This window comes from Hippocampus guttulatus, chromosome 2, assembly GCF_054856545.1.
Source record: "Hippocampus guttulatus isolate MCC_2025c chromosome 2, RoL_Hgut_1.0, whole genome shotgun sequence".
NCBI lineage: Eukaryota > Metazoa > Chordata > Actinopteri > Syngnathiformes > Syngnathidae > Hippocampus > Hippocampus guttulatus.
The window spans coordinates 23,535,043-23,558,325 of NC_141262.1; the positions used below are offsets into that span (position 1 = coordinate 23,535,043).

The 23,283-nt window shown below is 43.6% G+C and overlaps 3 protein-coding genes and 1 long non-coding RNA gene across 9 annotated transcripts in view; 3 read left to right on the forward strand and 1 right to left on the reverse strand.

Annotated features, from left to right (window-relative positions):
* LOC147209103 (protein Dok-7-like) lies at positions 1–13,022 on the forward strand. Of its 6 annotated transcripts, none has more exons than XM_086104713.1 (13): positions 1–134; positions 245–290; positions 763–993; positions 1,928–2,128; positions 2,697–2,816; positions 6,707–6,805; positions 7,474–8,132; positions 8,313–8,361; positions 9,045–9,530; positions 10,421–10,506; positions 10,874–10,943; positions 11,900–12,079; positions 12,234–13,022. In XM_086104713.1, exons 1-13 carry the CDS (start codon positions 81–83, stop codon positions 12,368–12,370), a joined length of 2,418 nt encoding a protein of 805 aa, XP_085960839.1. In that variant the 5' UTR covers positions 1–80; the 3' UTR covers positions 12,371–13,022. The 6 variants fall into 6 exon arrangements, with proteins under 6 accessions (XP_085960839.1, XP_085960840.1, XP_085960835.1 ...); XM_086104714.1 differs by having other exon boundaries at positions 9,102–9,530; positions 11,900–12,073; XM_086104709.1 differs by lacking the exon at positions 9,045–9,530 and having other exon boundaries at positions 11,900–11,963; positions 12,031–12,079.
* Positions 226–23,283, reverse strand: part of LOC147209104 (uncharacterized) — a 27,793-nt gene continuing 4,735 nt past the window's right edge. The window contains exons 2-4 of the long non-coding RNA XR_015100170.1: positions 17,531–17,583; positions 747–983; positions 226–281 (exon numbers count right to left, since the gene is read on the reverse strand). This is a non-coding gene — a long non-coding RNA (uncharacterized LOC147209104). The remainder of the gene's footprint in view (positions 282–746; positions 984–17,530; positions 17,584–23,283) is intronic.
* On the forward strand, positions 14,272–17,046 carry LOC147209105 (alpha-2 adrenergic receptor-like). The gene has a single exon (XM_086106020.1). The coding sequence runs from the start codon at positions 14,287–14,289 to the stop codon at positions 15,508–15,510; it is 1,224 nt and encodes a 407-aa protein (XP_085962146.1). The 5' UTR covers positions 14,272–14,286; the 3' UTR covers positions 15,511–17,046.
* Positions 19,130–22,474, forward strand: LOC147209106 (homeobox protein HMX3-like). The gene is made up of 2 exons (XM_086106021.1): positions 19,130–19,386; positions 21,626–22,474. The coding sequence occupies exons 1-2, from the start codon at positions 19,215–19,217 to the stop codon at positions 22,030–22,032; spliced, it is 579 nt and encodes a 192-aa protein (XP_085962147.1). The 5' UTR covers positions 19,130–19,214; the 3' UTR covers positions 22,033–22,474.

The window sequence follows — 23,283 nt, forward strand, 5'->3', positions numbered from 1 at the left end:
GAGAGCGCTGCAGCTATTTTGAAAGTGACCCACCTCATTGGGGCAGCCAACTGTGCAGCTGTCAGGAACCATGACTGAAGATGACCGATTCGGTAGTCGTGGAGGGATACGCCAGACTTAAAGAAGGAAAAAAGGTAAAGCTTTATTAGATTTTTTTTTTTTTTGCAGGGGTGAATGTTGGTGTTGAACTTTAATGAAACAAACCTGCCATCTTTTTTGGGGGGGGGGGATTTGTCTTTGGCAGTGGAAAACTAGGTGGATTGTTCTTCGCAAGCCATCGCCTGTAGCAGGTAAAAAATAATAATTTGCGAATGTAACAGTCTTGCGCATCTTTTTAGGATCACAGTTTGTGAATTTTCTCACATTTTGTCGTAAAATAGCAAATTGTTTCCTCTTGTTACATTATTCTCATCAAACCAGGGTTCAAAAATTTTTTGCATGATGACTTATCTTGGAAATGCCGACTATTATAAAAATCAAATTATTCATAATGTTACTTTTTTGTCACCATACTACAATGCAGACTTTTCTTTTAGCCCCCTCTTAGTACTTCTAGTTTGCAGTGTCACTTATTGTTAGCCGATTAGTTGGATTGTGTCCGTGCTGCTTCCGCATCCTGGGCAACTTCATTCTCCAGAAAAAAATGTCACTTGGCTCTCGCCCGCTGTTTCATGCCCGTGTTATTGCAGCTGTCAGCGTTAGTTGTAAATTGACATTGATTGCGACTGCATGCCCCAGATACTCACTCTTTGACGCCTCCAGATTGCCTCGTGTTGCTGGTTTTTAAAGACAAGTCAGACAAAGTCGACGGGAACAAGGAGCGGGCCAGTGTCACTCTGGAGGAGATCTGCGGCCTGGAAAGCGGACGGTGGTGCGAGGGTGCGTCGTTCACGCTGGCCATTCTCTGCCTGACCCAGGCGGCTCTGCTGGGTTTCGAAAGCAAGGAGACGCTACAGGCGTGGGAAGTCCGTCTGCGCTACAGCCTTGGAGAAGGTGAGAGGAGGCGCTGTGGTGAGGACGTTTTCAGATTAAGACCTTTCTTAATCATGTTAAGTTCACATGAGCTCACTGAGTGCAAATGCAGTGCAAAAGACCAGACTTTTCTGGATAAGATGAGAAGGATGTAAATGTTGATTAGTCTCACTAGAGTAGATCAGGTTTTAAGCGTTACCAAGACATCAATTGCTCATCAGTCGTACGTTCGCACCTTACGAGATCATGTTTGGGTGTTGACAAGAGCACAATTGCTGATAAGTTGGAGGATCAGACCTTTCTGAATAAGGATTGCAAGATGACAAAAATGTAATGGTTGGTTAGTCGCAGGTAGGTAAGTTTTAAAGCATTAACATGCATCTGATCATTTGAAACATTTCTAGATCAATTCAGGAATCAACGATACAGAATGTGGCAGGTACAGATTCTCAAGGCTGCGTTGGCCCCGTGCGCTATATAGGAACACTATATGTTACATAAGCGAGAAACTCACAGTTGCCACTAATAGCAATGGCCGGCTCAGCTGGTGGCGGCGGTCCAGCTGAATGTTAAGGCAGGTACTAATGGTTACACTCGGGGACATTCCAGGCTTTTGTGCACACAGTTGACCGCTTAATGCCACCGAGAGGAGTACGTCATGGCCAGTAGAAATGTCACCTGCCCGCCTGTGGGTGTGCCAAGGCTTTTATCTAAGAGGTTGACATTTCTGCATATTCACAGTGACAACAACAAGCAGACTAATGGAAAGGAATGTTGATGTCACGCTGAAGTAATATTGCAATCAAAGTCATAAAAAGTGCAAACAGTCTGTCCAACCACAACAGTCAGACAGAAAAATCATGCACTATTCTAGCAGAACTCCTACCCAGATGTAGGCAGGACTGTGATTTTTATGTCATTTTGCACATTTTTTTTGTTGTTCTGTCGGGCCTAGTTCACAGGTTTAGTGTCGGAGTCTTGGCGGGAACAAAGTTAGAGAGCGGCCCGGCAACCCTCCACGTGTGCAACAACTTGCTGGCTCTCGTCCGAGACGCCTCCCCCGTCGTCGTGGGCCACTGGAACCTTCCGGATCTGCGCCGCTATGGGCCCGTACCAAATGGATTTGTATTTGAGGGAGGAACGCGCTGTGGCTACTGTAAGTCTATTGGACATGTAGGCGTAGGAAAGACTTTGGAGAAGTTGCTTTAGTCACTCTAGTTTAAGGACAATGGAGAACATCTGGTGTTTTACAGGGAAGGATTCAGTCCTAAGAAAATAACAACCCCCTCAGGCATGAGTCATTCATTGGCTTCGTTTTATTGTCTGAGCCATGTGAGTTTCTGGTGATAAGCAAAGGCACAATTTGATTGAGCCAACCACTTCAGCTTTATAATGATGCAAAATATTATTAATAATGAACACAGCATAGTCACATTCTTGAATTGAGAGGATCAGAAAATGGTGGGTGGTCTTGGGGGCAGGGTTGCGACAAGGACCTTTTATGGGTGACAGCAGGTTTGTTGTCACAAGGAGGTCAGAGAGAAACACTGCACAATATTGTAGAAAACGTTCCTACAAAAACAAAGGCAATCATCGCTGCATAGGTGTAAAGAATTCCACATTTTGAGCAATTTGTTGTATATTTGTAGATAAATGGTCAAAATGCCATAGATCCTGATCTAATATATTCTTGCCCTTAACAGTTTTCCACTTGCACTCCACAGGGGCTGGCGTTTTCCTGCTCACGTCTTCTGAGAGCGAGCAGATAAGCTTCTTGTTCGACTGCATCGTCCGAGGTATCTCCCCCACCAGGGTTCCTTTCGGCCTACAGCCCATCTTGCCAGGTCAGTCTTGGAGGTCTTTGATTCTCCGCCAGCGACATTAGGCACATCCCACACACTGGAGCTGCGACTCAGTGTGCCCCCCCCCCCCTTCCTGGAGTGTAACGGCAGAATGATTCCGATGGATTCCACAGTGGACGGAACTGCTTCGATGCCACTAAATTATGACTAGCAGCTCCTTTTTCTTTACGTAATTGGCTAATCTTAAGTGGCATTTTGAGTGGCTGCCCTAAGCACTGTCTGAAGTCAGCCGCTGCTGTCTGAACCTCAAGGGTAGCTAACTTGTTACAGCAGCAAATTCAGTTGCTGGTTGGTAGTTGGTGCTACACTTTGCGCTCCAGGACGCTTACTTGCTGTAACATACAGTAAATAGTCTTCTGGAAAAAATGTCCCTGTTGGCTGCTGCTCTTACGCTTACACCCAACAAGACGAACAATTGTTTGGTTACTAGTCCTCTGAAGACCAAAGAGTACAAAAGAAAACCCCAGGCACAAAGCGGCATGTGGTTTCACCAAATCTAAAGACATTATCGTGATTGCAGGTCGCAGTCTGCTCTGGTGGAGTTCCAGCACAATGTGCAAGTTTGAAGTCTTCCAACCGAGCTTGTTTTTGTTTTAACACCACATTTAACACCTCCAATTTCTAACAGCCAATGTTCTTGCTGACATCACAGTAAATGTGTTTGGCTCACCTGCGGGGACTTGTGGATATTCTTCCATTTTCCCATATCTGTACACTTAGATGCAGCCTATTCCCGTCGGAGAATAAATAGAAGCGAGGGTTTCACACGAGAGGAGCAGACAAAGTGTCACGTTTTGCGAGATGGTAGTTGTAGGACCCCAAAAAGCAGGGAGGCAGGGAGGATTGACCAAAATGTATTTAACAAAAAATACACACAGGAGTACAATGGAAAAAACACGAAGTCGAAGTACTCAAAAATGCCTGGAAATCACAAGTATCAAACCAAATTACAACAGGAAACAAAACATGACAGGAGCACACGTATGCTCACATACTCACAGCTCACAGTGACCCAACAAAGACTGGCAGAAACTCAGGGAACTAAATACAAGCTAAGTGACGAGACAACGAGAAACACCTGGACAACACACAAAGGGTTGAGGGAGCTAATTGGTTACACACAAGGAACACTGATAACGAGAACAGGTGGCGAAAAAAGGGCACATGAGGAATCAAAACCAAACGTAACCAGATCGAAACATAACACAAAGTCTCCTAATAACTTGAGGCATCCATGTACCATCAGCCACTTTCTGTGATTTTGTTTACTGGGTGGGTAGACTTTTATATGGCAGCAAATCAAAAGAAATGCAAACCTTCTTCTTATTATTATTATTACACTATTTTATTCATTCACTTATATTAGCGGTGCTGTATTTGTTACCGCAGCAGGGTCCCAGTTGGTCCTTTAATGTATTTGTAATTATAATTTTCAATAGTAAGTTAACTTCTCCTTTTACAAAGAATTAAGGTCTTAAATTATTGAAACCGATGAAACACTCTGCCCTAAATATTAAGTAGGAACATATTGCATTAAAAAGAATATGAAAAAGTCGTTCACACGGTCACGCAGTGGTGCTACACCCTTACAGCACTATTAATAAACCATGTTGTGTTGCACAAACGGCCCGTGTGACCCTCTCCAAGGACATGGTACTTGCACACGTGGCCTCAAAGTCTTAAACCTCAAAGACGAGTTATGTTTTTATGCAAACTCAATCGACCTTGTGCATATTGATGACAGTGGAGGTCATGAGTCAGGGCTTAGTGCGTGGGGCTGGTTCTAAAAAGATTATATGTTCAAGCAGGCTCGCTGGATTTTCATTCTCTTGAGCTCTGACTGGACGCTGGGAACGTAACGCATTCTCTGATAGAGCACTTTTGGTTTTGATTTAATCCACACAGTGACCTCAAAGGTATTTGGTCATGAGCCAAAGCGCCAGAGGACGATCCTGTGCATTGAGGTGAAGATAAAACATCTAGATATATGCCTCTGGAAGGCTGGAGTTCGCACTCATGCTTGCACCCATGGTACACGGTCTGGCACAGCCCCAAAAGCGAACATGGGTCCCCCTTTGCGTGAGCTTTCTGTCTGTGGGAGTGGCTAAATTGGTCAGGTGCAGTGTGAAGTGGACAGCAGCCAAAGGCGGTCCCCCATCCCGGGTTAAAAAAGCTGGGTCCATGGATGTGATATGTCACTTTCCTGGCAGTTAAGTAGCTTGAGCTGGTGTGTGAGATCGAAATTCCAATATCCGGGCTTGCTTTAACACACAGCTTGGGCTTTGCTACTAGTCCTCTCGAGAGGGGTTGGACTCACTTTCACCCTGGAGTTGCTCATGTTGAGTGGCGCTGAGCAGGTGTAGGCATACTTATTGGCTTGGTGCCATGATCAGCCCTGTGGATGAGAGAGTAGTCTCAATGATCGACTTTGTGGTCACGTCATCAGACTCGCGGCCATGTCTTGGACACACACGAGTGAAGATACAGTCAACCAATCAACACTTAGTGATGTGTTGGCTTCGAAGGTGTGGGAAGATTCTGTCTAAACTGGCAGATCCAAGCATCCAGTTTGGTTGCCTCAGAATTGCATTACTGGTAATTGCAGATGATGTGGTTCCGTTGGCATCATCAAGCCACGATATTCAACTCTCACTGGAGTAGTTTGGAGTTGAGTGTGAAGTGGTTAGGATGAGAATCAGGGCCTCCAAAACTGACACAATGGTCCTCAGTCGGAAAAGGGTGGAGTGCCCTCTCCTGGTCAGGGATGACAGTATGCCCTAAGTGGAGGAGTCCAAGTATCTTAAGGTCTTGTTCATGAGTGAGGGGAAATTGAGTTGTAGATTGACAGGCAGAATGGTGCAGTGTCTGCTGTGATGCGGACTCTGTATCGGTCTGTCGGGATGAAAGAAGGAGCTGAGCCTAAAGGCAAAGCTCTCAATTTACAGATCGATCTACGTTTCTACGCTCACCTCTGGTCACAAGCTGTGGGTCGCAACCCGAAAGATCAAGATCACTGATACAAGTGGCCAAGTTTCCTCCGTCGGGAGTCCTGGCTCTCCTTTAGAGATAGGGCGAGAAGCTTTGTCACCCGAGAGGAGCTCAGAGTAGAAGCACTGCTCCTCTGCATTGAGAGGAGACAGACCAAGTGGATTGGGGATATGATCATCAAGATGCCTGCCTTCTGTACATCTTACTGGTGAGGCGTTCCATGCAGATCCCACGGGGAGGAGGCCACAGGACGGTGGAGAGACTATATCTCCCAGTTGACCTGGGAATGCCGTATGATCGAGCTGGACAAAGTGGCTGAGGAGAGGGAACTCTCGACTTCCCAGCTGAAGATGCTGTCTCTGCAACCAAATCTTGGATAAGCAAAAGAAAACGGATGGATGTACGAATTGTAGTCAGCTGCACACTTTTATGTAACACTCGCTCACTCAGGTCCTCATCCTCCCTCCACCTTTTTCTACCCTCTGCCCGTCTCAGTACAATGGGGTGCAGAGCCTTCAGTCGCTCTGCCCCCAAACTCTGGAACTCACTTCCTCCCAACATTCGTAATATTGACTCTCTTTCCATATTCAAAACCCAGCTCAAAACCCACCTATTCAGACTTGCCTACCCGCCTTAAATCTTTCTTTCTTTGTTTATTATTTTATCTGTGTTTTACTATTGCTCTTGGTTGTACAGTGTCCTTGAGTGTTATGAAAGGCGCTTGCAAATGTGATGTATTATTATTATTATTGTTACTGTACAGTAGCATTACTCCAACTCCAGAACACAAATGACATAGCCCGGTTAGTTGAACAGGAATGTCTTTCTCCATGAACAAGAATGTAGCCTCCTAGCTGACATCTTGTCATCATTCTCTTTGACAGATCCAAACACGAGTCAGATGAACTCTGAGGAGAGGCTGAATCATGAGACACAGGAACTGGAGAAGCGACTGAGTATGCTCTCCAATCGCAACAGCACAGGTACATATTACTATTTCCCTGAGACAGGCACTTTACCCTATTTTGCTGGACCGTCCTCCGTCCGCGACCTGGGTACCTTTTTGTCATTGTCCCTCCGTCCTGATTCATATAATAGTTGTCCACCGTCTCCATCCGTCCTCGTCCACTTAAAGCGCTTCACATACAACAGAGCCATCTTGCTTAACCGGCTGGATTGATCATGAAATGTGTGGCCATAACCACTTTATGTTGTATGACTGTACACTAGGTGGCGGTGTTGGTATAAATATAGTGTTGAGATGAAATAACCTGTTAAGAAAATACGGTGTTCGGCTACACTCTGGCTTTGTCATTTTGCCTCCCGACAACACAGACTTAAGCCGGTTAGGGGCGATTAGAGACGGACAAAAACCCACTCCCGTCCTTGCTTAATCCGTCCTTTAAAAAAAAAAAACTTCTCATCCTCTGTCCAAAAAAATCAGTGTCCATCTCTGCTATTTCCTGACCATTCCTTGAATTTCCATTGTTTGTACTACCCACAGTGATTCTGCTGTTGAACAGTTCATCACGATACAAATTAAGTCTGCCGGTCTCACTTCACTCAATTTATTGTTGTTATTACACGGCTTGCATTGCTGCATTATGTATGAGCTCCTGATTAAATATCCTTAAACATGTCTTATTTGCAGCATCGTCCATGTACTGTGCATCCCCTGGAGGCGACGGCCGCAGTATATCCGGTTCTTCGGACACCTCAGACACCAGCCAATCGGATGGCAGCGTTTCCAGTTGTTTGGCCATTTGGACCGAATCCAGCAGTAACCTCTCAGACAACAATGTTGTCTGCAAAACAGGTGCGGGCGTGGTAAAGCAATTTGCCAACCACGGCGGAAATGCTTCAGGAGTCAAAGACCCCAGGAACCTAAAGGAAATGGGTCGCCAGAGCTCCTTAGACAGCGGTATTGCCACCGGTAGTCATTCCTCTTACTCTGGAAGTTTCTCCTCATACATAGGAAGTTTGGACAACAGTGGTCGTGAGGACTTTGGGTCTGTTTTTTGTCTGCCTCCGCACTTGGCTCAAGACCTCAGCCCTTGTTCTTGCCCCAATGTTTCAGGACATGAGTACAAAGTACCAACCTCACTCAGGTATCTATATGACACTCCCAGGAGTCTGGCACAGGAGTGCCCAAGTTCAGCTAAGGACTCTCTCGAACCTGTACCAGAGCATTTAAAGGGGGCCTCTGAGGGCCCCCTCAAAACAGTGAGCTCACACAGCAGGAAAACAAGCGAGGAGCCTTGCACAGTTAAAACCATCGTGACCATCTGCTCGGTATGCGGTAGACTTCAGGTGAGGCTGTCATTGTTTTTTTCCTCATGGTGTTTCTGTTGACCATGCCATATTGGTGCAAAGACTTAATTTTTGAGTCCACAGAAGATGGATATGCCATTGTGATTTCTTTTCCCAGTCGACAACATTTCATTCACAATGTGATTGTTGTAAAGCCTAAAGTTTCAAATCATTTAACAGGGGATGCCCTTCAACCCTGCAAGTGGTGTGGCGATACCTGCATTACCAGGTAGGTGCAATCACGTGATAAACAGTGGACCCCCATTATTTGCTGGAATAGGTACAGTACTTGCTGTGGCGCATAGGGAAAATCCACAAGTTATTAATGACCACGCCTGATGGTTTGTAATTGCCTATGTATGCCACGAGATGATGGCAAAGCTGCACTTATGTCTGAATGAAACTCCCCAAGTCACTTCCTTGACACCAAGATGCTACCAAATGGCGTATAAAAAGAGCTAGCTGGTGAATTTGTGAATACCCAACCACAAATATACAGGGGTTCACTGCACGGCTACTTTTGCATACTGTCTCATGTGCTTTCTCTTGCATGGATGAACACCTGCATGATTACAAGAGGCATTCATGATGAGAACATGTTTCTGCTTGCCCTCATTCCCTCTCTCTGGAATGACCTCCCACTGAACATTCGGCAAGCCTCCTCGCTGCCCATCTTCAAAACCCTCCTCAAAACTCACTTGTATTCTTTGGCATTTGACTCAGCATGACTTAGATTTGTTCTTGGTTTTACTGTTTGGTGCTTTCTACCGCCTTTATTACCGATTTGTCTTACTGTTTATTGTGCATGTTAAATTGCTCCATGTACAGCACTTTGTATGCAGCGATGGCTGTTTGAAAGTGCTCTATAAATACTGTTGACTTGACTTGACTTGAGTGATATTTCCCATCCAGCAGATCAAAGTATTGACAGATTACCATGCAGAAGCAATGCCGGCATTGCTGTCCCAGTTCGCAGTTTAGACAGGACAAGTGAGGGTTTACCACTTCCCAAAAGAGGTCGAGCGAAACTTGCAAGCGTTTTAGCTGAGATCCTGCATTATCCCAGAGTACCCAAGGAATCAAAAATCAACCGCCATGACTTGTACGAAGCAATGAGTCCTGCGTCACACCTCAAACCCCCACCACCATTTGGCTCCCGTGCACCGGTGACTGATGTCATTTATGAAAACTGTTCCAAATGCTCTGGCTCGCGCTGCCACCCGCCACCGCGGGGCACCCCTGCCAAAGTGCGCCACCATAGCAGAATCTTCAATGTCCAGCCCTTTCTAACCGGGCTACACTTAAAGAAAAGCGCAGAAGAAAAGAGTTCTGCTCATGAGGCACTTCAGGCCAACGGTCCAAATGCAGAGATGAATGGTCAGAGATTGACCAGTGAAGGTAAGAGGCCTCTTTTCCTCAGCGTCCTTGAAGCCTCCCCCCCGACCCCCCTTCTCTCATCTTCAACCGAACCATGGATTTTTGTCTTGGACTTTTCCCCCCTCCTATTCTGCCTTTTCTTTCACTTTCCTTTTGCTTTGGATCTGCTTACAAGGTCTTTTGGGAGCATCATCGGTTCCATGTGTTTACGTTCCAACTCTGAAATTAATCATTACTTACAGTCTGATATGGTCATATAACATTGAAAGTGATATATCAACATTACAAACTGCCAGTGTACAGTACCAATACAATAACATCAGATTGATACCGTACCTGGCCTATTTTTGTTGTTGTTGTTGATGCCTACACCTATATCTTGGAGGTGTGGAAGAAAATTAAATATTGCGATGGATCACATCGAAAGAGCAACATCAAATATTTTACACATTCACTTCCCTCTTCTTTGTCGAGGTGTTTGAGGGCTACAGCCGCTACACTGTTGCAGGTACTTCGCTTTCGTAAACCAAGTGCCCACACACTTGAATAATGATGAAATCTTAAGTGAAAAAATGTGTTAAGGGCTGATCTGTAGTTTTCTGCGTATTGGAAACAAAGCAGATTCCCCAGATACGTGCATATTTTGAATTATCACATTTTACCTTTTCTTTTAGTAATGCAAGTTGCTTTATTACTTTTACAATTTACAACACTAATCAGTATTAAAAATATATTTATATCTTGCATGTAGCTTGAGTGTGTTCCTTCATGCTCATGATGAAAACCTACAAGTGTGTGCGAGGCTACGAGAGTCTTGCTATTTTGTGTTATTAATTTCAGGAATCATGCATCACGTATTGCTGCAGAAAAATTAAGGTTATTTAAGTTTTTTTTTCCTCACCCCTCGCCAGACAAAAGGCCCAGTGGCAGAAGGGAGAAGCACAGAGCTGATCCTGCTTATGAGATCATGGAGAGCAGAGCAGAGAGAACCTCAGAGGTAGGGTGCTACAAAATTCCCTAATCCGCTTTTCTGCGATCGACTGCTGACGTAACCCAACTGTGGAACTAACTGAGTTTCAAGCTATTATTATTATGATTCTTATTATTATAAAAGCAATAGACAGCTAATGTGTGTCATGCTGTATTATTATGGATATTCTCCTTCTGACTTCTAAAAAAACTGCCTTGCTGTGACTTGGCGCTATGTGAGCAGCTGCAATTGTGTCGTAGCAGAATAGCATATTTTGAATTTTTTTTTTGTGTCCAAATCTCGCAAATTGCCACACACGTTACCAATTCTGTCCTTTGGCCATCTTTAGATTATCGTTACTTCAGAGGAATTTTTCATTGTATTCGTCTTGCAGGCGGAAGAAAAAAGTAAGTGCCAAGTGATGCTCAGCTGCGGTCCACAAAAGTTGCTCCAAGAGACGGAAGGTAAGGATGACCCCATCGCAGTATCAACACAGCAGATGTTAATACTACTGACTATCCATTGTTACTTGTGTAGGGCAAAGTGTTGGGTTTGAGAGGTCAGTGTGGTCCGAAAACACTTTTTTTTTTTTGAGACGGATCATCTCTACTTATATTTGTAAATTTGTTGCAGAATAGTGGTTCCAATGTATTCTTAGATATACCTGTAGACGATAACAGTACTGACGAGCGCCTCTCAATAGATCAGCTTTCCCCTCAAATAGAGTTGACATTTTGCCACGCTCCGCCGATGTATGCTCGATGTGGGTACAAGCCACTCGCTGTAATGGCAACCATTACAGAACACTGCGCTTGTGCAAGGATCAATTAGGTTTCAATGCTTCTTTTAGACATTGCCAACAGGCTCCGCCGGTGTCTAATGGCCTTTCGTAGAGTGTCCCCTCCGGGCTTTTTGCTACAGAGCTGCCAATAATGGCTACCTCTGAATTCACATGAAACATGGTTAGAACACCTCGACAAACCACTCCTCTTTTGTTTTTGTGAGCCAGAAGTAGGGTAGAGAGGCAAAAACAGTTTCCGTCACCAAAAATTCCCGTAAAAGATTCAGGAAAATCATGGAACAGAGGTGTCTCAATGTTTGTTAGTTTTTTTCCAAGATATAAAGAACAATGGAAAGATAAGATGGGCTAAACACTAAAACAAGGGCACAGTCTCTACAGGAGTGTAGGGAGAGAGCAGTGAGGGACTCCAAAGTAAATTGCATTATTAGAAGACACAGGCCATGTCAATCATTAATTTTGGAATAAGTAGCAAAACATTATAATTAAAAAATGGAAAGGAGGGCTGTAGTTTTTAGACCACTGGCAAACAATTTGTCACTATATACATTTTGCCTTGTTGATGCCACTTGAATGACTTCTAAACTCAGAAAAAGAATCGCCTTGCTGCTTCTCTTGCAGGCACAGCGTTGGCGTACCACCCAGAGGCTTTGCTCGCCGAAAGGTCTCGAGGCGACAGTGTGACGTACGTCAATATTCCAGTGAGTCCCACATCTAAGAAGCAGCTCAACTACATGGAGTTGGAACTGCAGGAATCAGGCAACCAGGGGACTGTGGTACCTGCGACAGCACAGAGTAAGGGTGTGTCCAAAATAAACAACACTTAACCCCCTTTTGAGACCATGCACTGGTTCACATATGAGTGAGCACTTCTGTTGCCAGAAATGTTTAGTTGCAGCCCAAACGTTAGCATGAGAGACTGGACTCAGTGAGGCTCTTTGTTGTGTTTGGACAGGGAAAGGATCAACCACATACGCCCAGATTGACATCACTGCTACAGAGACAGCTCACAAGGTGGGTACCCAGCATGCTCTCGGTCGCCAGGAGGGCCTGCACACCCTGGAGAGGAGAAGGAAGGGAACGCCGCATTGACCTCAAGGACCAGCCTATGGCTACAAAATGCCTCCATTTACAAGTACTGTTGATTTCTGAATTTGTAGTTGTATTTGTACTACTGCTGTGTGTCCACCCGAATAATATTTTCTAAAAACAATTACCTTATTATTATTAATTTTTTTTTAATATCTGTAAATAAATTATATTCTTGAGCTTGATGTGGATTGCTAAATGTAACATCCCCAAACATGTACAATTTATGAATGCGTACATGGCTGCCATTTCTCGGATTGTAAAACAATGATTACTTTGATAATTTTTAATGACACCACTACCTTTATTCTTTTTTCCTTTGCCATACATTACCTGGATACAAATTTCTGTTAGCAAAACATTAAAATAATTGAAGAAAAATTGAAAATTGGTTTGTTTGGATGTGTTTTAGTACCGATGATGTCATTCACAATACAATTTTGTCTACATTTACGACACATCAGCGGGTTGGGTTTGCATCTAAGTTGTCTTTTCTCAAAGCCTGCAGGCTTTCGGTTGCATTTTCCAAACCCAATCGAGTCCATCCACCCACTGGTGACTAGGCTTGTGTCGGTCATAAAGTGAGAATGAAATCTGTAATATCACGAGAAAAACAATTTGAATGTTGTGAGAATAAACAGCTTCTTGCAGAACAGCAGTGGTGCGACTGCTCATTTCTCAACATTCACACACTGCATAATTTCGCATCTTGGAATTGCATGCAAAATGAGCTGTTAATATTTGTCTCTCAGCATTCACACAATATGAGAGCCTATAAGCAATCAGTACAATGCATTCTGTTCTATTGCCGGCTCCTTTCTGGCGAGCAGGTGAAATGTGTTGTGGTTGTCTGGGCGGCGGTTACATAATTGCACTAAACAGGCGGCCAGTCTTGATATGTTGCCAGTTAACAGGCGTGAACATTTCGGGCAAAAGTGAAAAAAAGCAGCTCAAGAACAACAAGTAAAGGCTCGTTGAGTGACACGAAATTCCATGTGCACAGCTTGTTCCTCTTGTTCCAGAGGAAAATTAAGAAAATCCATTGATAACGCTTCACCCACTCTCACATAGAAAGGGAATGATTGCAAAGTTTAATGGTTGTTTTCCAAGCTGCTTATCAAATGCAGAAAGGGATGACCGCAGGCTTCCTCACCATTGTGATAATGGATCGAAGAGGGCGACAAAATGAATGTGATGATCCCAACGGGGTCCAGAAAACCATCACCAGACGGCAAAATGGACTACGGGAAACGATGAAGACAGCAACGAGCATCAGGGAGTCATTTGGACCAGCCCGTCACAGTTCTTGAAAGCAACAGCATTCGCGTTTTGGGGTTGAAGTTCAGGTTTTTTGGGGGGGGGGGGGGGGGGGGTTACATCCATGTTATCAAAAAATAAAAAATTTAAAAAGGAGTAAAGATGTAATAATAGGCTCCATTTTCATGAGTATTAAGCCGTATTTTCGTGTGAAAAATAATTACGAAAATACGAAATGAATATAATTGTGACACAATATAAAAAAAGAAAAGAGCAACCAGAGAAAAAAAAAAGACAAAAAAAAATGAATAAAAATAAAAAGACCCCAGCCCACAGTCTGAAACACTGCACTGCACAAGAACACAGGTGATCCATGCTGTGAGTTTAGATTGTGTTTGTCTTTGGCACACAATGAGCTTTTGGCATAAGCCATTTAGATGAGTAAAAATCAATAATCAATTGTGTTCAAGATTGCCAGTCGACAAGAGGAGAGTCAAGGAGAGGAGGGGCGGGGGCGGTCGACATGAAGCATCACTAGGATGCGAGAAAAAGCGGAGGAGGGAGCGCCCGCGCCGCGTACACAACACACTGCATGGGTTGCCTTTCAGTGCGCACGGATTGTACCGGGAGTTATAAATTATTGTTGTTATTATGACGCCAGGATGGATTGGCTCAACGGTACCGGACTGGACACCGTCATCCACCTAAACTCATCCTATGGCTACTCATCAGCGGCCATCGCCAGCATTGCCGCCCTCGTAAGTTTCCTCATCTTGTTCACCGTGGTCGGCAATGTGCTGGTGGTGATCGCCGTGCTGACGAGCCGGGCACTGAAAGCCCCCCAGAACCTCTTTCTAGTCTCGCTGGCAACGGCTGACATCCTGGTAGCCACTCTGGTGATGCCATTCAGTCTCGCCAATGAACTCATGGGCTACTGGTATTTTGGCAAAGTTTGGTGCGGCATCTATTTGGCGTTGGATGTTCTTTTCTGTACGTCCTCCATTGTGCATCTGTGCGCAATCAGCCTGGATCGCTATTGGTCCGTCACGCAAGCGATTGAATATAATTTAAAGCGGACTCCCAAGAGGGTGAAGGGCATCATCTTGATTGTGTGGCTCATGTCTGCCTTTATTTCATCCCCGCCATTGTTGTCCGTGGAGAGAAACAAGGACAGAAGCGCTCACCCCCAGTGTGAGCTCAATGATGACAGTTGGTACATCATTTTCTCCAGCATTGCTTCCTTCTTTGCTCCTTGCCTGATCATGATCCTGGTCTACGTCAGGATTTACCAGGTGGCCAAAACCAGAACCAGGAGCATGTCAGAGAAGAGACAGGCAGATGGTGGTGCCATCCAAACAGAGAACGGGCACTGCCAGTGTCCGCCAACCCCGAGTCATCGGACGGCCACCCAGGGACAATACACGGAGGAAGCCGACCTGGATGAAAGCTCCTCATCAGAGGGGAAAGTCGGCAAGAAGCAGCCAGACTCTCCTCGGGGGAGCCCGAAGAGGGACTCCTTAACCAAACAGGCCGCGTGCAACTCCAGAGTCAGCAACAAACCCCCAGATCTTTTTGCCTCCAGGAGGAAACGGAGGAGCTCCATCGCTCTGAAAAAGCTGTCCCAAGCTCGGGAGAAGAGGTTCACTTTCGTACTGGCTGTGGTCATGGGGGTGTTTGTCGTGTGCTGGTTCCCGTTTTTCTTCAGCTACAGTCTGTACGGTGTGTGCAGGGACTCCTGCAAGATTCCAGATCCCCTCTTTAAGTTCTTTTTCTGGATCGGGTACTGCAACAGCTCACTCAACCCGGCTATATACACCATCTTTAACCGCGATTTCAGACGGGCCTTCCAAAAGATCCTATGCAAGTCGTGGAAAAAGTCCTTTTAGGAGGGCAACTGACCAAAATCAAATTTGCTGTTCAAGTCCCAATATTCCCACACCACTCATCAAGTTCTGCTCCTCAACCCGCCCATCTACACCATCATCAATTGCAACTTCCGGCGGGCCTTCCAGATTACAACATACTCGTGGAAAAAAAAACTCTTAGGCTGGTGGCCTGAAAACTCAGAAGGCTGCAGTTTCAAGTCGCGGTTCCAGATTTTCAGGACTCAAGGACTTTTTTCAATTTCAAGGACTCTTGTGTGATCGCAGACCGCTTAGTCAAATTCTGCTCGGCAAAACATCATTCTAAACCTGCTTCTGGTTCCTTTGTGGTTTCTTTCAGGTACTTATAAGACTGTAGGGACTACCATCCTTGGCATCCCACTTGGGAAGTTCCTTGATTGACAACATGGAATAGGACTGAGAAAAATAATCTCTCTCGGAATGTTCTGAACTCCTTTTTCCATGACAGTGTTGCCCTGACTGAAATGAAGCTGCCATAGCAGAGATCCACGTGAATGCAACCCTCCTTCCCATATAGCCGATGCTGTGTTGTCCTTTTTTTTTGGTTTATTTTTTACACATCAAATTTACTGAATCAACAGCGCTTCTGCTGGTCACAGCTAGGTAGTGCATCCAATGTTGCTTCAGTTCCTCCAGATGTGATTAATCAATCAATCAATTTTGGGCATTCCGTATTTCCCACTTGGTATACATTTAAGTAGATTACATTTTTCTTCCAGCATACAATTTATTGTAATTTCATTCTGTGCTGTTAAGATTCACTTTGAACCAGGGGATATCAAAGTGTGGGAGCTCCGACAAGAGCTGGGTGTCCACACGTTTCAATCCAAAGTTTACCTCACTCCAAAGCAAACCGAATTCCTCGTGCCATCTCGGAAGCGGGTCCATTTTCTGTTAATTTCCCCGGGCCTGCGTGGCTTTTCTCCGGGTACTTCGATTTCCTCCCACATTCCAAAAACATGAATGGCAGGCTGATTGAACACTCTAAATTGTCCCTAGGTGAGTGTGAGCATGGATGGTTGTTTGTCTCTGTGTGCCCTGAGATTGTCTGGCAACCGGTTCAGGGTGTCCCCCGCCTACTGCCCCAAGGCAGCTGGGATAGGCTCCAGCACCCTCCCCGATCCTTGTGAGGACAAGCGGATCGGAAAATGAATGAATTAATAAACTGTTTGGGAATAAGCTATCAGTCGCTGAACAATGCGGACGTCTCCTGCCGCCTCTTTCCATTTACATACCCCTCTCAAACTTTTATTATGCCCAATGTAAATGGAACACACACAATGCCGCCTCGTGAGCTACGGTTTATTCAAGCTGCAGGCTTTCCTCGGACAGACTTGATTCATCAGTGAGAAAGGCAGAATGTCCCTGAATGCGACATCTGTATTGAGTCCCACACAATCATGCTGACCTTGTGTTGGCGGCCTTGCGGTCTGACGTGTGATGAATCGGAAATTGTCACCATTTCACAAAATACTAGTTCATCGTTTGTGAATTTTATTGAGCAAATCATCAGGCAATCGCAAAATAAAAGGTCAATCTAGAAGAATACATTTTCAGGCTTTCCAAAATTGAAAGATGTGAAGAATGGGTCTGATGCGTGCAATGTTAAACCTTAATCTTGAGATGAGATCAAATTGCAACCTTGAAACTCAAACATGATTTATTCTGTGTTGCAAGCCCACTGCAATTTGTTTCGTCTTTCCACTTGTTTGCCATGTTACATCATCACAACCATCGAATTAGAAGATTTTAGTCGGAATGTAATGTTCATTACCTTAAACCACCAGAACATGACGGATAAGACAGCTTCATTTCTTTTCTCGCTCTTATTTTGCTCTGCTCGAATGACTGTTAATATGCACAACACCTTTTAAAACGTGCTGTTATAATGCAGGAACATTGATATGCATAATGAGGAGGAGGAGGAGAAACCTCGTTTGCCTGTCTATCTTTTATTTGATGGACGGCTGTGTGGACCTGCGTAAAATGCATGCACACTGACCTCAAGTGGTCCTGATGAAAAGCACAGGCCCGTGGTCACTTCATTAGGTACACCTGTACAATGGAATGAATAGAGTTGGTTTCAAAATATACAATAATAATAATAATAATAATACAACTACGAAGGATATATTATAAAAAGTAAATACTAGGTTCAACAAGCATCCAGATTATATTTCTAAAATGCCACCGTCTAGCAGCAGCTGCAATGGAACATGACAATAACCCTAACTATTGCAATTATACCATATGAAGAGTTGCACCTAAGCAAATTTCCGTTGCGGATGAATTAAATCTTCACCTAATGCAGTGCAATACATCAGAATAATTTATAACAGCACGAGTCAGCTATAAAAAAAAGGAAACAGTGTACATGCGTTATGATGATTATGATTACAGCAGATTAACATTCCACTTTTGATGTTGCACATCCCCTGGAGGGCGCTCATGCAGCACATCTTCGGAAGCCATCCACCATCCAAGATAACATCATTTGCCTGTCACTGTGGTTTGACAATTTATACAAGGGTGCATGTAGGAAGTGGGCAGTGCTCCAACACTTTTCACAAGACTGACACATCATTCATACAACAGAGTAAAAGAAAAGTGCTCAACTAAATTCCACTTGAATCCCCATTTATTTGGGGAAAGATATGTTCCAGACCCACCCACAAAAGGTAAAAATCTGCCATGAAACAACTTCAAAAACTTTTCCTTTGCCACTCCTTCATGCTTTGAAGACATCTCAAAATGTAAATATACAGTTACTGAAACAAACCTTTCGACATATTCTCTTTAGTGCCTGTTCACACTCGCTTGCACAGTATTCTAAATGGAGCAAGACCCCGAGCGTGCTTGCTTCAAGCTGTTTGTTGCCCCCCACCAGGCGTATCAACAGGTAAATGTGTTTCCGTGTATCCACAAAAGCATTTTGTCATTTCTTTCACACGAAGCTAGCGTGTTGGGATCTTGAAAATGATCCATTTTGAAGCCTGGTCATGGAGTGGCTCCATCAAATAATGCGGCCCTCACATTTCCGTTTCTGTACAATACATACGCATAACATGGCTGCCCCAGCTATCACAAGACTGTGTGCTGACAGCATAAAAACAACAACAAAAAAAACAACAACAACAATGGTGGCTCACACTTTCTGTAAAGCTCAGTGTTGCCATGCATGCTGTGGCACATGGCAGACAACTCTAAATAGTGGGGGAACATTAATTTAGAAAATGAAAAAACAGGCCCAGATTTCACAAGATGTTAGTACATTCTGACAAGATTATCATGAATTTTATATTTACTGTCAACAATCGGTGAGTTTTCCAGAGTAAAATTAGAGCCGTGGCTCTACAAAGGTTCAAAAACACTTCTTCGGGATCTCTAAACGTGGCTTGTAAACAGATATTTTTATTTTTAAATCAGCGTATATGCGTGTGGGTGTGGATTTTCAAATGGTGGTACACCCCCCCCAACCCCCTCGGATCCACCATACTGTAAAATGTTTCAACATGGCAGCCGTCCTGAAGCCCTGCCCACAAGCTGACCTATGAGAACGCGGCAGCTTTTTGGGGGGTCGCGCGAGAAACGGCAGGCCACTTCCGAGCGCACTCTCTAGCCATGCGGCTGACGGCAACGCGCGCCCCCCGTCCGAAACGGAGTGACATCAGGACACGGTGAGGAATATGAGCAAGGGGAAGGGTGCCGGTCGGAGCGCTTCTCTTAACTTCACCATCGACCACATTCTCAACTTGAGGGCGGGGAAGGAAGACTCCAGGCAGAGCAGGCATGAAAGGGACATGTTTGACCAGGTGTGGGACACTCCGAGACGGTGCGAGGGTGGATCTCAGGAAACAGGTGAGCAAGCTTGATGACAAAACTTATTGGACTCTCACTTTGGATTGACAGAAGCATGAAGTGAAATGAGAATAATTTCAGACAGCCCTGAAGCACAGCACAGCAATAATACGAATTAAAAACTAAACAAAACACTACCATACTTTTCCAGTCCGACGACTATGGGCACTGCAAAAAAATATTATTAATAATGCTACCATAAAGGCCAATTTGCAAAATGAACAAAGCCATTTTAATAAGTTCGTTCTCCGTTCAAGCACTAAGACGACTAAAACTAATAATACAAATAATACTAGCATTTCGACTAATAGGACTACATTTCCTGTAATTATTATTACTCTTCCCAGGCCCTACTACTAATAATACTACTTCTTTATTAAAATACTAATAATACAGCCCTCATAGCCCTGCGATTGGCTGGCTACCAATTCGGGGTGTCCCCCGCCTACTGCCCGAAGACAGCTGGGATAGGCTCCAGCACCCCCGCGACCCTAGTGAGGATGAAGCGGTTCGGAAGATGAATGAATGAATAATACAGCCCTCATAAAGGAAATCTAGTCATACTAAAACATAATTTCAATTTCTGTCCTCTTTCCCTAGGCCCATATTTTGACTTCTATTACTATTTCTATTACTACTTCTACTACACCATATTAATAATAATAACAACAACAATAATCATAAAAATGAAAGACTCCATAAAGGCTATTTTGTAAAATGAACAAAGACATTTTAATCAGGTTGTTCTTCATTCAAGCACAAGGAATAATGAAACTATTAAAACATGACAAACAAAGCTCATGGTATCATAACTGATGTTGTTGTTATTATTATTGCTAATACTATAGCGGCCATAATTTAGTAATAAGAAATAAAGCTATTTCAGTAGGGTCGTCCTCCGTTCACACTACTGCTACTACCAGAAATATTTTTTAAAATAGTTTGAAAGAATGTTATCATTATTTGTTGATTGATTCATCCTAAGGAGGCGCGTCAATTAAAAATAATAATTTACTGAGAATGAGTTCCGTTAGCACATTTCTGCATATCGGGCAGTCAAGTAATTTACTGAGAATGAGTTCCTTTAGCACATTTCTACATATCGGGGAGTCAAGAGCCTCCAGTCTTTTTGGTTTCTTCCATGACTTTCAACAGTGTTTCAGTTTGCATTGATTTAAAATTCTACTTTAAAAAAAATAACCTCAACAGTAAATGTACAAAATACAGTTGAATACAAAGACAAAAACTATAATCTAGATAATAGTAAAGATGATTTTGATGGCCACTATGAGATGCGCATTTTAAAAAATGCATTATGACTGGAAAAAAAATAACTGAAACATGAAGTCCATGTTTTTCAAATGTGCTGCAGGAAAAACTATCAAAATGCTTTGCTTGTTTCTGCAGTAAAAAAAACAACAACATGAATATTCCATGGATATTCGTTAAATATGGTAGGTGCATATGGACTGTACACGAAGAATACGACATAAATCATACATAGACCACATATTAAATGTATAAAAAAATATCTAAATCGAAAAAGGTATCTTTTTTAGGGGGCTGGGGGGTTAGTCATATGACAAAATTAAAGAAATCTTATAAATATTTATTATGAAGAAACACATCTGATATGAGAAAAAGTGGAACGTACATTATTCAGAAAAGGACTATAATGACCACATTTTACTCGATATTTGACTGGGTTTGCCGGGAAAAAAAATTATATTCGAATGACATTGTATGCCTTTTTGGAAGTCGATGCAGATAAAATATGTATTTTAAATAAAACACAAAGAATGGTGAATCCTAAGTGAGCGTTTCTTGCAATACAGAACACAGGAATGCCATTGTGCTATTTTTCCTTTCCATTTTCAATTTGAAAATCAAAAAATGAATATATGTACGGTATACAGGTATATCTTATATATTTTTTAGTTTGACAATTTTTGTAAAATCTTTTGTCAGAATTCAATTTTAGGCTCTAATCAAAAATAGGAAAATAAAAAATGGGAACCAGGACTGAGTTTGATTTGCTAATGTGATAACGAGCACTCGTAAAGACACAAGAACGACATGGCTTTTTTTTCCCCCTTGTGTGTGCTTGATTAAAACCAAAATACAAAAAAAAAAGTCTCGCTTTCATTTTTTTTTTTAACTTTTGATTGCCATTGGAAAAAGGAAAGAAGCAACGTCACAGAATTTCTAATATTGTGGACATTGACCCATTGATCCGCAGCCCTCAACAACACGTCAACACCTCGGCCCGCCGCAGCCGGCGCCAGCACCGGCCCCAACTGCGGCAAGAAGAAGACTCGCACCATCTTCTCCAAGAGGCAGATCTTCCAGCTGGAGGCAACGTTCGACATGAAGCGTTATCTAAGCAGCTCGGAGCGAGCGGGCCTGGCCAGCGCGTTGCAGCTCACAGAGACCCAGGTGAAAATCTGGTTCCAGAACCGACGCAACAAGCTCAAGAGGCAGCTGTCGGCGGACGACGACGGGCCGGGCAGCGCGCCCGTGCACGGCGTTTACAAAGAGAACGACCATCTACTGGGCACATGTCTGCTTCCAACAGCCTTCCCGGTCTTCTATCCCAACACCATCTATTTCTCCAAATGTTTTGGACTTTTTGATGGGGATAGATGAGTAAAACCCCAGTGAGCCAATTTCCACCTGGACCACACAAAATTGCAAGACAATTGAGTTTTTGTCAATGCATGCAGGTGGAGGACGTTCCGTAGAATACCAAAGTCTGAATTAAGATTGCAGCACCACACAGTCAAGAGGCAGACTGACTGAAATTTTGTGGGCATGTAGTGTAGAGGCAGAAAAAAGTTTCAAGGTGTCTGCCTTTTTTGATGTTTCAAAGTGCTGGACTCATACAGGGAAAATAATAATAGTGGAGAGTGCTATTTTTCCTTTAAAAAAAAATAAATAAATAAATAAAATCAAAGAAACAAAATTCTGGGTTTATTTGGGGCTGAGGCGATGGGCATTTGAATTAATTTCAATCAGGGAAAGATCATTTGAGGAAGTTTTTTTTAAGTAACGAGCCTGGTCATGGAACGAATTGAACTCGTATTTCAAAGCACTGCTGTGAATGCAATTTTTACATTCCAATGTTGTTTTGCCTTTTATAGTTCAAAATAAAAGGTTTCACCCTGGACGTTTGGACTTGTCTAATTTTACATATCTGAACCAATCGGCCAACGTGACAGACAAACGTGACTGCATCATATTGTTTGTTAGTGCGTTGCATCACGAAAGGTGATTGCGCTTGGCTTGGAGACAAGTGGAGGTTGACGTCGGAGGGGGTTTTAGCTGCTCGCCAGACTTCCTGACGCTTGTGCTGTCGGACACTTTGACACAATTTGTGTCTCACGCTGCCACCCCCCCCCCCCATCCCTACCCCCCAGCTTCATCTGTCAGAGCTGAAGACAAATCCATTAAAAATGATCAAAAAGGACCCCAAATTCAGGACGCCAGATTCACATCTCTGCTTCTATCAGGCTACAAAGCTTGTGTGGTTCTCATTCAGGGTTGATATTCACCCCACCCCCCCTTCCGGCCAAGCAGTGCTGTCCGCATGGTTTCAATTCAGCACTACAAGTAAGTGACAACACAGCCCTCATTGCTCATAGCTGACAAGACTTTATGTCATTGAGATGTTGGAAAGTATCCGCGTGACTTCCTTCTCGTGTTCCAATGTTATGTTCATAATTTCGTTTTCTTTTTAATCTTTTTTTCCCTTTAAATGTTGCAATTTCACATATTTTATTCTTTCCATCTTGATGGTCATAACAGAATAAGCTCATTTTTGTAACTTTACTAGTTACTGTAATTGCCGGAATATTGCAACATTTTTCCTCAAATTTGAATTTCGGTTCAAGATATTTT